We start from the raw sequence: 13,674 nt of genomic DNA, 5'->3' as shown, positions 1-13,674 counted from the left end.
TGCAGGCGTGGCATGATGGGGCGGCCAAGGCGTAGGAATATGGAACAGGCAGCTCGTTGAAGGTTAGACGTGGGTTGGAGACAGGACAAGGCTCTCGGATGCGGCGCTGGTGGTCCGACACTAACACCGACGGCGGCAGGCCTTGCAAGCAGCACTGAGCACATCACGTCATACCATATCGAGGAAGGCGCAACGCGAGTTCATCCTTGCCCTGCTTCCCCGCAAACCTCCTCTTGCATCTTCCGACACCACCGCACAAAATGTTCAGCCTACCGAGAATATCGCTTCCATCCTTCCTTCGCGGCGGAGAGGGTTCGCATCTGACTGTCAACCTGCCCTCGGTGGAAATTCATGATATCGAAACAGCTGCCGAGAAGCGACCGCGGACCCTCAAGCATCTGCTCAAGGCAAATCACGCCAACTACGGAATCTTATACCATAACCTCGTATTCCATAACCACACACCACACGTATGCTGCTCGCCCAACAAAGCCTGTAGCTGCTAAGCATCTTCCGTAGATCCTAGGATCAGCTTACCTTCTCGGAGGCACTGCCGAGCATCTAAACGACATCTACGAAAAGGAAGCCGAAGAACTGGAGCCCTGGCAGGATGCACCGGGCGAAATTACCAAAGATGATTGGCGCGACTTCTTGGGAAAACCCGAGTACGTTACCAGTTGCCACAGTGCTGCTCTGAAATGAGGGTCAACTGCTGACCCTGTGAACAGGTACCAACGTGCCTTTATCGATTTCTTCGAGGACCAGCTCGTGACCAAAAAGTACAGCGTCGAGCAAGTCCTCGAAGAGTTCTTATTCCAGGGAAAGGAGCCATTGATCAACGGCATGATCTCTGGACGTACGTTCAACGCCCACAACTAACAATATTTTACTAAAACTGCATAGTCGCACATCCCCTTATCCACCTTGGATACGCATATGAGCTAAACTCCAAAACGGTGGCAATTGAGGCTCTGGCGATGGGCGCTTGCTGCTACAACTCCCTGCACAAATACATTGATGACCCGAAATACACCAAGCCTAGTCCTCATAGCGCGACTGGCGCTCAATCTGGCCTGATCGGTCTACTAGACAAGGTACGCCAAGATAGTCGCTTCGATGGTCTGTATGACGATAGGAGTGGAGATATCTCAAAGGTGCTGGAGGAGCGAGAGGAGGCACTTCTAGAATACTGGAATGCTTGGGACATTACCAGCCCAACCGATCAATTCCGTGCCGCCCAGGAAGTAGGCATGGGCCTTTTGGTGGGCACACCGGCTCCTTCTCAGGGCAAGTATGATTTTTTTATTGTGCATGTGCTCACGAGCTCACATGCCATTCGCATCTTGCTTCCTTTGATCCCAGCAAAGTACCACGTGAGCCTACTGCGACAATGGTGGCTATTTGCACTTGTAGTGTACATTGCTCAGACCCGGCCAGTGATTGATATGGACAAGGCAATTCCGGGTGAAGATAGCAAGAAGAGCTGGAAACATGTTGTGGACAAAGCACTCAATGGCCCCCATTCTAAGGATGAGCACTATGTGAAAGGCAAGTCGTGACAACCATCAATGCATGCTGTATTTCGACTGACAAACCCAAGCACTGCGGGCGCTGAAGGTGGCAGAAGAGACGTGGGGTGTCTCAGACAATACACCGAGTCACTGGCTCAACGCGGCAGTCAAGTTTGCGGACGAATTCGAGGGTTGGGGAGGCTTTGGTACAGCTGAAGATGAGGCGAGAACAGGCTAGCCGGAGAAGCAGTAGGCTCAGAGAGGGAAGAAAGGAGAAAAGAAATTGTACAACAAACATGTGATGGTCAGAGAGAAGTTTGGCTTTATTTCGCTGTACCGTTTTCTTGCATTGCGGAAACATAAGGGATGTAAATTGAACTTTTCAATTTCTATTCACGGCAGGTTTTCAAAGAGGATAGGTTGATTTTAGTAGTATCTGCGTGTCCAATAAAAGACTCGGCCCCCTGCAAGCTACATGGGGGTTAGCGTTCCCGTGTCGCCTACAGAGCCTCAAAACGGCTGTGGGCACTAAAGGGATTCTATCACCAGGTGGGTAGTATTTTTTATCAGCATATTCCTGATCTTTGAAGAAACACTGACTTGAAGACTGGTGGACATGCCGTTGTTGAGACCATCAAGCAAGCTCTTTGGCAGTTTGGTTGCAGTAGCAAGCTTTTGACGGAACACGTGACAAAGTGTGATGGAACGAACGATTAGCTTAGTGATGCTGCATCATTTTCAGCCGCAACCCTGAATTATTAATTTCATGAGTCCTTCCGTCTCTTCAAACTCTACTCAAGGTACGAGTGTTAACGCCAAGGCGCCAGGCCCCATGCGGGATGCCGGGACCTGTTCTTTCCACAAGCTACGTAGTGCTATGCGATGCACAATATATCCAACTCTACGTGCAATGGCGCATAGAAGATAAAGTTCCATGAGATTTTCCAGCTGGGAACTAATTGGAGTGGAGTGAGAATGAGGCGACACAAGTCCCTAGCGCGTCAGCGTCATATTGCACAACTTACGACATCTTCGTGCCAAGTCGTGCTAGACATCATTCCAACGGCAGCATACTTCCAGGCTAGACGGCTCAGAGACCGCCCGAGAAGCTAAGAAGAAGGCGTATCATGTATGATTCATTCTTTCAACTCTATGATGCTCTTACACCGATTACTAGCTGGATGTCGGGTTGCAAGCGGTGTCACCATAGGGTTGCAGTTTTCGCGCCTACTCTATACGAGGGGAAAAACAACACATGTATACAACTCCACACCAAAAATGTGGGGACAGAATACATACCACGAGATCAGGGACTACGCCAATTAAACTTGACCCTCGGCATTGGGTTGGGGAGCTCAAAATGACGAAGATTGACCTTTGGGCTATACGGGGTAGTATGACACAATCCAGCGGATGTGACCCACAATTGGAATCATGGAATCGGTGGATTGTACGATCCGGGCATACGGCCTCCACCACGAATCTCTACGACGTATCGCTTAGTATTTGTGCTGCGAGGACACGTCGCCTCGTCGGGCTTGAGCATTGAAAGATGAACGGATGCGGTGTCGAGGGTTCCACTCGTCCGTAAATTTGGTGATCGACGTGTAGGGGAGAAATCTAGGGTTGGCAACAGGCATGAGTAAGTTGGGTGCAGACAGCACAGGGAAGGCGAACCGCGTTGCCCATGGCCAGAACGTCTCTGGGTCAGAAAGATGGAGAAGGAAGAGACTTCAGCGGGTCCGCGAAACTGGAGAATGCCATCCTTTTGCTGGAGTTGGGGGCATCGATCTTGAAGGAGCACCCCACGACGCGATCGCTAGGAAGCCTTGGCTATGCAGGGGGCGGGATTAGGATCGGCACGCAACAAGCTTTTTGTGTAAACTGGCGGCTTTTTCTCTGAAACTCGTTCGCACGATAAGCAGCGCGTCCCTGAAATCAAAGATAAGAAGAAAGCTCGGAGAATTTGCCTTGGAACCAGGCAGGGCAAACCGGGATGGCCGATTGGACATGTGAACGTGGTGTGCTGGCTTCTCAGGAGAAGTCATCAGCTGCTTGCGCGCAGCATCTCTACCCTACTCTAGATCAAGTCAAGGCGAAGAAATTTTGTACTCAAAAAAAAGAGCAGCTAAAGCAATGCGCAGGACCTGCATACGGATGCTGGGTGACGTCGGTGGCGGGCGCTACGAGGGAGCGCCGCGCAGGCCCCAACGGCGCGGACGACGACGACGGATGTCAAAGAAGAATGGCCGTGTTTGCATTTGCAAAAGACACAGGATGACGGCGTCTTGGTGCCCCGAGGCGAAGGCTGTCGAGCCCTTGGCCCATGTCTGGTTGGTGCACCGTTGTCTTTGCAGACCCTCTCATTCCCAGAACCCCCGTCCCAACAGACATTCTAGACGGTACCGTGAGACCCACCCGCAACTTTGCCATGGCCACGCACACGTCCGCCGACCCTTTGCGACCCAGTTTTCCTGCCCACCACAAGGTTAGCATTGGAATGCTAAGCAAGCAAAGATCGCTATGTCCCCAAAAATAATCGCTGCCCCAGCGCTGCCTCGCCCTGCTCCTTTAACCCCAAGGCCAGCTCCACCCAACCGATACATACATACGCTGCTGCCACCCGTTGTCCTACCCTGCTTCTCTCTAATTTCTTCTCCTTCGCTCCCACGCTCAACTGATCCTCGCAGCACGCCCCCCCAATTCACCTCAGTCACTCGCTAGATTCACTAACGAGACACGCTCCTGACGTCACGCCACTCGGTTTCACTAGTTGACCCTTTCACCTAGGACCAGCCGAATAGCAACTCCGAGCCATTGATTGCCCTTGGGCCCTGAAAGAAAAAAGTAAACGCTCGTTTCAGTGCCTGACGTGAGCTGCCATATTACCCTGATCTTTTTAACAAGGGCTACCGCGGTCTCCTATCGCGCGCCGATCATCATCCACGACGGCTACGGGTCCGACTGTGCTTATTCGCCATGACGACCCCAAATGTCGAGCGGCCTGAGCCGACATACAACATGGACAACAATACACAATACGGTCACCAGCGGTCTTCCGACGAGGACGGTACAGTTTTTGGGGACGACCATCACCAACCACACCTGAATAATCACCCACGACCGTTGCATAACCGATCGCAGTCTGGCGCACACCTTACTGTCGACACCGAACCAGACATGGCATCCATGAGGGGCGTGCAATCGCCTACACAAACTCGTGAGCAAGCAAGCAGACTCAATGATGACCTCGCTGTGCTTGCAATCGAGCAAGGCCTCGACGAGAAAGAAGCCCTCAAGCGGAACCAGTCCACGAACCGGTCCATGACACGGGTGCGATCTCGCCGCGACGACCTTGTCGATGATTTTGATGCCGCTACAAACCCATTGCACGAGCAGGCTGCTCGCTACAAGCCACCAGAGAACCCCACTACCAGCTTCTCCAAGTTCTTCAAAAAGGTCCACAACTCGTCATGGCTTGTCCGCTACTTTACCTACATTACACCCATGGTGCTACTGATTCTGATTCCTCTGCTCGTCGGAGCCTTTGCCTTCAAAGAGGCTACTGTGGGTGGGGTTAAGCTGATTTGGTTCTCTATATGGCTTATGATTGTCTGGTTGACACTGTGGGCTGGCAGAGTAAGATTTATTCTGCATCCATCGCATCCCCATATGCTAACATCTATTGTAGGTCTTTGCTAAGCTACTTCCCTGGCCAATTGGTCTCGTGTCTAGTCTCTTCACCAACAACAGTAAGAAATGGAGGGACATGGGCAAGCAGCTTGAGCTGCCTGCCACTCTCTTCTTCTGGTGGCTGGCCATTGAAATCTCTTTTCTCCCGACCATGACTAACCACCATCTCGACGGAAACAAGACGACCAAAGACTGGGAACGCGACATGAATAAGGTGCTCGTGTCTTTCTTTGTCGGCTTCGTTCTGAACTTCATCGAGAAAATCATTATCCAGCTCATTGCCATCAGCTTCCATCTCCGAACCTATCAGGACAGGATTGAACTGAACAAGTTTCAGATTGGCAGTCTTACCAAGCTGTACAGATTCTCAAAAGAGAAGATTGCCATGGAAGACTCGGAATTTGAGCAGAGCGAGGAAACCCAGAAATCTGGAGCCCGTACCCCTGGTCAGGTGTTGACCGAAGCCCAGAAGAACATCAAGGTTGGCTTCAGCAAGTTTGGTGACATTGCTGGAAAGGTTGCTGGAGACTTCACTGGTCGCCAGGTAACCAACAGCGGCCACCCTCACCAGGTCGTACTGCAGCTTATTAGTACCACGAGTGGCGCCCAAGTACTGGCCCGCCGCTTGTACCGCACCTTTGCACGACCTGAAACTGAGACTGTACACTCCGAGGACCTCAACAATGCCTTTGACAGTGACGAGGAGGCTACTGCTGCGTTTTCCATGTTCGACAAAGACATGAACGGCGACATTTCAATGGAAGAACTTGAGGCAGTCTGCGTGGAGATTGGTCGTGAACGCAAGTCCATTACTGCTTCTCTCAAGGATCTCGATAGCGTCGTCTCCAAGCTGGACGATGTCTTCGTCTTCATTGTGGTCGTCATCACCATCATTGTCTTCATCTCGCTCATTTCGACTTCGGCTGCTGGTGTACTTACGTCTGCTGGTTCGGCTCTTCTCGCCTTGTCCTGGCTCTTCTCCGCCACCGCCCAGGAGTTCCTACAGTCGTGCATCTTCGTCTTCGTCAAGCACCCTTACGATGTTGGTGACCGTGTCACTGTGTACGGTAACACAGGTGATCTCGGTCGCGGTGATGACTATTTTGTCAAGGAAATCGCCCTCTTCTACACGGAGTTCAAGAAGATGCAAGGTCATATCGTTCAAGCGCCCAACAGCTACCTCAACACTCTCTTTATCCTTAACCACCGTCGTTCTGGAGCTCTCGCCGAAGCCATCCCTATCATCATCAAGTTTGGTACCACCCTGGAGCAGATTGAGCGTCTCCGCAACGTCCTCCTCGAATTCGTTACATCTGAGAAGCGTGAATACCAGACCAATATTCTTACTGAACTCCGCGCTGTCCAGGAGGTCCACTGGCTCGAACTCAACGTCGTCTTCTTCTACAAGTCTAACTGGCAAAATGAACTGCTCAGGTTGCAGCGTCGCAACAAGTTCATCTGTGCGCTCACCATGGCTATTCAGGAATGCGAAATCGAAGGCCCCCGCATGCGTTACCCCGGTCAAAAGGAATCGTTCCCCGTCTATCTTCAAAATCTACAGAACCCTGCTACGCCTGGTGTTGGCATCAATGGCACACCCGATCAGCCCAACGGCCACATCCGCAACGAGCCACAGGACCAGCCTTTTGTAGCACCAGCCCCAGAAAACGGTGCCGAAAGCGTGCCTCCCACATCTGCAGGCACCGGTCCTACTCGCCACGGCTCCATCCTCCGTCAACCCGGTACAAGAGCGGCCCCCGAAACCCTCTCAGCAATGGGCCGCCGTGTCGACTTCTCCCTCGGCATGAAATCCATCGGCCTCGACGACCCCAGCGGCGACGTGCTCGAAGACCGCGAAATGGAATCCCGCACCCGCGCCACCGTCGTCCGCGTCACGTCTCCCAGCCACAGCCAAGACCGCAACGGCCGTGGCTCCCAAGAAAGCGGCCGCAGCACCAGTCTCCAGCGTGTAGGCACAAACGCCTCGTCCACTATGCGCGAGCGCACCCACCGCAACCGCTTCTTCTCCCGCAACCGCCACGGCAACGATGAGGAAGCTGCCATGGCTGATATCCCTGAAGCAACCGATTACGATACCCCGCCTCGCACCAACACGCTCGATCCACGATCCGGTCTCGTTTCTTCAGTTGCCGTGCGTGACGCTGCGTCCCTCTCGGAAACCCATTTGCGACCCCTACATAGCATAGATAGCCCCGGTGTATCTGGAGCACTACCCCCCAGTACTGCGGATTCAGAACGGACCTTTAGTCCACCCGCAAGGTCGCGCACTGATGGGTTCGAAATGAGACGGTTCCATTAAGCCCCTTGTTTATCCGCTTTTCCCTCGAAAATCCTAGGGAAGGTGAATAAAAGCGAATGGGATATCTTTCTTTCTTTTTTCCTTTTCTTGTACATTCCACACATTCACATCCTTTTCTTTCCTCTTTCTCATACGAGATTGCGAGATTTATAGCACATTAGATTTGTCTTTTTCTACCTCTCTCTCTCTCACTAGTTTGAGCAGGGAAGCTATTCAAACGAGAAATAAAGGAAGAAGAAGAAGAAGAAGAAGAAGATAGTCGTTTGGAAACAAAAATGACCATCGGGATCTCTTTGTTCTGGGAAATTGAGAAGGAAGGGCATTAAGCATTAGTATTAGTTATTTGGTAGAGCCAAAAGAGGCAGCGCGCCAGGCTTTTGTTTTTTTTCACAGTTATTATACCATCTTTCCATATCTAGTCTGATGGACTGGTATCGCCTGGAAGATAATCCATAGATTTTATAATTACTATTGGACTTGTCATGTCTTTTCTGGTGCAGTGTGATCACGTGAAGAGCAATTGTACTAATTAGATTCCAACTAGCGTGTAGGATAAACTGACTACATGTGCATCAGATTTGACTTTGACTCTGTCACAACAAAAATATTTAGAAGAAACGAATTAAATAATGATCAACCTCAAAAATCTTCCATTCAAGATGTCGATTCACCTGCAGAACATGGCGATCAACACTGCAGCATCCAGAAGTCTTTTGCTGATCCCAGCACATACCGCTTGATAATCTCTTCACTCCATCACTCCACATGCATATTTGACAACATTTAGTACTCGCCCTCCTCAACACCCTCGTCATCGAGAGAGTCGTTGGCAACCTCTTCATAATCCTTCTCCAGCGCAGCCAAATCCTCACGGGCCTCGGAGAACTCTCCTTCCTCCATACCCTCACCAACGTACCAGTGAACGAAAGCACGCTTCGAGTACATGAGATCAAATTTGTGGTCAAGGCGAGACCAGGCCTCGGCAATGGCAGTCGTGTTGCTAAGCATGGCAACACTTCGGTCGACAGAGGCAAGTTCGCTTCCGGGAACGCTGATGGGCCTGTATCTTGTTAGTGGGGATGGATAAAACGAAAGGCGAGAAACATACTTGGTGTAGTTGATTCCGAGCTTGAAACCAGTAGGGCACCACTCAACCAAGTTGAAGGATGACTTGGCCTTGAGAGCACCGGCGGCAGCCGAGCAGTCGCGGGGAACAATGTCGCCACGGTACAGAAGGGCGACAGCCATGTACTTTCCGTTGCGCGGGTCACAGACAACCATCTGGTTGTTGGGCTCGAAGCCTATTCAAATCAGCAAGGCGCATACGCATAGTTGTTCATGAATAAAGAACGTACACTGGAAAGTAAGGTCAGAAACCTTGAAGCTCTCGTGAGAGCTTTTCTTGGCCGAGATGACAGGAGCGTAACTGATGAGGGGGTAGTGGATACGGGGGTATGGGACCAAGTTGGTCTGGAACTCGTTCAGATCAACGTTGAGCGCACCATCGAAACGCAGACTGGAGGTGATGGAGCTGACAACCTGAGCGATCAGGCGGTTGAGGTGCTCGTAGTTGGGGCGGGGAATGTCCAAGCTGCGTCGGCAGATGTCGTAGACAGCCTCGTTGTCGACGAGGAACGTGCAGTCGGAGTTCTCAATGGTGCTGTGTGTTGAGAGAACGGCGTTGTAGGGCTCGACGACGGAGGTGGAGACGCGAGGAGCAGGGTAGACGGCGAATTCGAGTTTGCACTTCTTGCCGTAGTCGGTCGAGAGGCGCTCAAGCAGGAGAGCACCGAATCCAGAACCAGTACCACCACCGAACGAGTGGAAGATGAGGAAACCCTGGAGGGAAGAGCAGTTGTCTGGCCGTGTCAGCAAATGGAATAGATTGGCGATGACGAGAGTGCTCACCAGCAACGCGACGGATCTTCTCAATCACGCTGTCAACCATCTCCTTGCCAATAGTGTAGTGGCCACGAGCATCTGCTGTCGTTAGTGACGTTGCATGCCCGACACGTTTTCCAATACGCACAGTTGTTGGCAGCATCCTCCTTGCCGCTGATCAAAAGCTCGGGGTGGAACAATTGGCGGTAGGCGCCAGTTCGGATCTCGTCGATGGGCTGTTTCCGTCAGCGCTGGTCGATTGTACGGCACGGTATCCACGTACAGAGGGGTCCAAGTCGACGAAGATGGAACGGGGGACATATTTGCCACTGCCAGTCTCGGTAAAGAAGGTCTCGTAAGAACCAGTCTCGCCAAGTTCCTTCGCGTCGGGGTTGGGACGACCATCAGGCAACAGGCCGTGCTCGAGGAGGTAACTGAGGCCATGGTGTCAGTGATGGAACGGGTAGTTTGGGGTGCGCGCGTAGCGGGTGCAGTCACATACAGCTCCCAGGCGCTGTTGCCCAGCTGTGTTCCAGCTTGGCCAATGTGAAGGTGGCAGATCTGTGAAGCATAATGTTAGCCTAGAGTACATGTAGCATGTAGTAATATGGCTTTGTTGCGGCGAAGTGAGGGGGCGCCGGGTCGGGGGTGTCGTGTATTGGACGGGCATGCATGGCTATCCAAGGGCCAATGCAGGCAGACATACCTCTCCTCGCATGGTGGATGGATTTCTGTGTCAAACAGACTGTCGAAAGGGACGTCAGGGTTCCGGCGTCGAGGCTGGAGGGTAGAAGTGTTCTGGGTTCAGGCGGTGAGAAGCGCCGCGTTGGTCGTAGTTTGGTGGGGTCGGCTGCAGGGGCCCTTTGTTTACGCGACGAGCCACTTTGCCCCAATCGTCCACGCCAACCACGCACAACGCCAGCGGCACAGCGGGGGCACTGGTGCACGCTCAGGTACGCCCTCGCATAACAGATATGCGTTATGCATAGGCCTTGTACAACTGGGGTTGCCAAAAAGTAACTATTGTCCAATAAACCTACTATGAAATTAACGCTTTCTAGAACTAGTTGTGCTGTCTTCATGTACAAAAAACCAACCCAGGGATATCTCGTCTATGTGTATGCTAATTAGTCCGGCTCTTCTCATAAAACGCCTTCATGTCCTCACACCCCTTTGGCGTTCGGCATACTCTGCGCGCGTCCTCGGATGCCGTCTTCCATATCACCTCCCGTACCTCTTTGCCAACCTTCTCAATCGCATCCATGGCCCAGATGACGTCCAAGTGTTCGTATCCTTCAATGACTTTGGAGTGCACCACGTCGACATGAGGCTCGCGACCGCGTTCGAACCGACGAAGAAGCCGGGGCCCATCGACAAGATCGTCGGCGCCGCATACCCACAGCGCAAAAGGAGGTGTCCCAGGCCCGTACCAAGCGTAGCGCTCAGCGGCCTTTCTGTCCTCTTCGCTCTCATCACCATTTCCTTCGTCATCACCACTATCTTGCACTTGCACGCTCGCACTCGACTTCTTGCGCTCACGCTCTTCATCCTCCCTGTCCTCGATTGTCTTTTCTTCTCTTGTAGCCAAGATGCATTTTTGCCTTGCAAAACATTCCCGTCCAAGCCACCAACGCATACTCTCTGCACTGACATAGACCGGAGAGAACTGGAAAAGCCGGTCCCTCAGACCACGGTCCCAGCGGGCATCCGTCCAGTTGAACAAAAAGGCAAACACTCGATATCCCATTGCACCATACAGCTTGCCCGGAAGAAGACTGTGCATCGTCATCATGAAGGGGATGAAGGAGTGAATGCCAAAAACCGCCCGGAACATGTTTGGACTGATGACCTGCATGAACTTGAATTGTGCCTTGTCAATGAGACGACCAGCATACGCGGCAGGAGCCAGAGCGCAGAAGACGCTAATCTTCTCGCTGATCTCAGGGCGCTGTTCCTTGGCAAGTGCGACGAGGGTTTGCGTCGTGCCCTGACTATGTGCGATGAGGCCTAGCTTCTCAAATCCAGTCTCCGACAACACACGTGAGATGAGAGCAGGCAGGTCCATCACTCCCATCTGCCGAATGTTCCATGCCCACATGCGAGGATCGCCATAGTCCAACGTCGAATGTCTAGGCTTGAATCCGCACCTGTTATTGCCCAACCAGACGTCGTAACCAGATTTGGCAAGGAAGAATGCAAGGCTATCGTCGTCGTTTGTACAGTATGCACCTGCCGACTGCAGGAGACCATGGATCATGAGCACCGGATACTTCTTTTCGCCTGGTTCATATTGCGAGCCAGCAACACGAGTTCTGTCCTCAGGAAAGAGCTCGGGCGAGTGTGGTGAGCGCTGACCGGCATTTGTGCGCTTGTAGTCACGGGGATTGTAGAGATGCCACAGTTCGATGATGAAGCCATCCTCAGTCTGTACGTTGAAGATTTCGCAGTCCAGGCCGACCCGTCGCGCATAGTAACGAGCATCGCAGACGAGAGGATCGCGGCCACCTTCCAGAGGTTCGTATTCTCTCGCTGTTTGCTTGTCACCATTTTCTAGCCCTTTCTCCAGCATAACCTTGTCTTGCTTTCTCCAAGCCTCTTCTGCTTCTCTCCTGGCTTTTCTCCGTTTGACTTCCTCGTTGTAAAAGATACGCCGCTTTTCTGGATCGCGAAAAGTGAGTACCAAGAATAGGTGCTTTAACATGCCTGGGAGAGATGTGAATGCGGCCCCTAGTATAATGACGAGAAGAAACAGAAATGATAGGATGCCAGAGGAGAACCTGAAGAACCAGCACTGGCACTGTCTCAGCAGCGTTGGAGGTCCATACATGGGTAATGGTGGAAATAGAGGATTTGTTTTCCAAGGCGCTTTCGCATCTCCCAGAGGCACGTCAGACTTGCCCTCGCCCTCCATTTCGGCTTCTTTGGTCAGGAGTCCATGTACGGTTCCATCTTTTGCTTCTCGCAACCGTGGTGACAAGGGCTTTTGTTGCGTCACATGACCATCCTCGATAATGTCTCGTAGTTCATTGAGTTTTGTCGCTTCCTCAAGGGGCACGGCAGGTAGTCGGCGCCCATCTGCAGTCTCGATTACAGGATCCTGCGGGGTTACAAAGTGCGCTTCAATGGCCTGCGTAGAGCCGGTTGTCTCATTTTCCTGTTCTGGCGTATACTGTCCTAGCCGTTCTGCTTGCAGCGCGAATTCGACGACTGCTTGGGTCTTTGATTTGTTGTCATCTTTTTCGTGGTGAAGTCGTTTCTCAACACGATGCTTGACAGCAGTCGCCGTAGACATGTTTGGTTAAGTGGGACCCCGAATTATGTAATGACAGCCTGGTGGAGAAACCAGTAGGCCGTGGAGTGGTGCGCTATCGGTTGAACAAGTAGTCTATCGGGAACCAGGTGTACGACAAACGTTTCCCAAGGAATGGCATGTGGGTGGGTAGCGAGAGAAAGGGTTGATGCATGGCAGCTTTTGTGGGTGTATTGTGGTGGGCGAAATAGATCAGCGCACGCCTTGGTTGGAGCAGTCATTACGTCAGATGTAAATAGAGCATGGTGACGATTAGCGAGGGTGTGGGAGATTGACGCATCTCAACAAACAAAGTCTGGTATCCTGATGGCAAGGGGAGCAAGAGAGATTAGCAAGATACGCGTAAGTATTTGCCCAAGATAGCACATGGCAGCGTAAAGCAGCATGCAGTGGCGTTGATTTTGACATATGAGGAGTCTGCGGACATGTCTCCGGCACGTTAATCTCAACGCCCACACATGCTGCGTGATGGATCGAAGCGCACACGTTGTTGAACAAAGCAAAACTGAAGCGCATTAGGAATTCTTCTCTTTAGTTGCTGGGTGTACCGGATATGCTCGAATGGATACTGCGTGCGATGGCAGGCGCTCTTGACGATGGATGACACGTGATATTCGACCAATAGCTGTAGGCTGATATCGCATCAGGCTGTATAACAGTAAAACTAGACCTCTTATTCTCAAGCGGCCAAGTGTATGAGCCGCACTATTATCTCGCAACGCTACAACAGAATCGAGTTGGTGGTCCGGTGACGTGGAGAGGGAGCGATGGCAGAGTCGGTGTCGGTGTCCCTAGGCTGACCCCTGTCCTCCGTCCTCCGAGCTGGTAGCCGTCGTTTAGCTCTGCCGAGGCAATACGGCCCATATCAGATCTCCGGGCGAATCGTATGCGCACCAAACAAAGGGCCTCTGTTGCTCACACCTCTGTCCATTGGGACAGATCTTTATACACAACCAAAC

The 13,674-nt window shown here is 52.1% G+C and overlaps 5 protein-coding genes across 5 annotated transcripts; 2 read left to right on the top strand and 3 right to left on the bottom strand.

The window, feature by feature from the left end:
- Positions 1-260: 260 nt before the first annotated feature.
- On the top strand, positions 261-1,749 carry COCVIDRAFT_34807 (hypothetical protein; the record flags this gene model as incomplete). The annotated part of the gene is made up of 5 exons (XM_014704568.1): positions 261-470; positions 520-665; positions 729-856; positions 904-1,548; positions 1,601-1,749. The coding sequence occupies 5 exons, from the start codon at positions 261-263 to the stop codon at positions 1,747-1,749; spliced, it is 1,278 nt and encodes a 425-aa protein (XP_014560054.1).
- Positions 1,750-4,490: 2,741 nt separating this feature from the next.
- COCVIDRAFT_23706 (hypothetical protein) lies at positions 4,491-7,524 on the top strand (the record flags this gene model as incomplete). Its single annotated transcript, XM_014704518.1, has 2 exons — positions 4,491-5,150; positions 5,203-7,524. The coding sequence occupies 2 exons, from the start codon at positions 4,491-4,493 to the stop codon at positions 7,522-7,524; spliced, it is 2,982 nt and encodes a 993-aa protein (XP_014560004.1).
- Positions 7,525-8,307: 783 nt separating this feature from the next.
- Positions 8,308-9,969, bottom strand: COCVIDRAFT_90335 (hypothetical protein; the record flags this gene model as incomplete). The annotated part of the gene is made up of 7 exons (XM_014704567.1): positions 8,308-8,584; positions 8,633-8,825; positions 8,880-9,383; positions 9,433-9,504; positions 9,554-9,641; positions 9,689-9,839; positions 9,908-9,969. Coding segments are annotated over 7 exons (1,347 nt in total), but the record flags the coding sequence as incomplete, so codon positions are not given.
- A 17-nt stretch (positions 9,970-9,986) lies between these two features.
- Positions 9,987-10,487, bottom strand: COCVIDRAFT_90284 (hypothetical protein; the record flags this gene model as incomplete). The annotated part of the gene is made up of 1 exon (XM_014704566.1): positions 9,987-10,487. The coding sequence occupies one exon, from the start codon at positions 10,485-10,487 to the stop codon at positions 9,987-9,989; it is 501 nt and encodes a 166-aa protein (XP_014560052.1).
- A 41-nt stretch (positions 10,488-10,528) lies between these two features.
- On the bottom strand, positions 10,529-12,697 carry COCVIDRAFT_34802 (hypothetical protein; the record flags this gene model as incomplete). Its single annotated transcript, XM_014704565.1, has 1 exon — positions 10,529-12,697. The coding sequence occupies one exon, from the start codon at positions 12,695-12,697 to the stop codon at positions 10,529-10,531; it is 2,169 nt and encodes a 722-aa protein (XP_014560051.1).
- Between the last annotated feature and the right edge of the window lie 977 nt (positions 12,698-13,674).

The sequence above is a fragment of the Bipolaris victoriae genome (genome assembly GCF_000527765.1).
Source record: "Bipolaris victoriae FI3 unplaced genomic scaffold scaffold_14, whole genome shotgun sequence".
Taxonomy (NCBI): Eukaryota; Fungi; Ascomycota; class Dothideomycetes; order Pleosporales; family Pleosporaceae; genus Bipolaris; species Bipolaris victoriae.
Note: the sequence above shows the minus strand (reverse complement) of the source record. Positions and strands in the feature narration are given on the sequence as shown.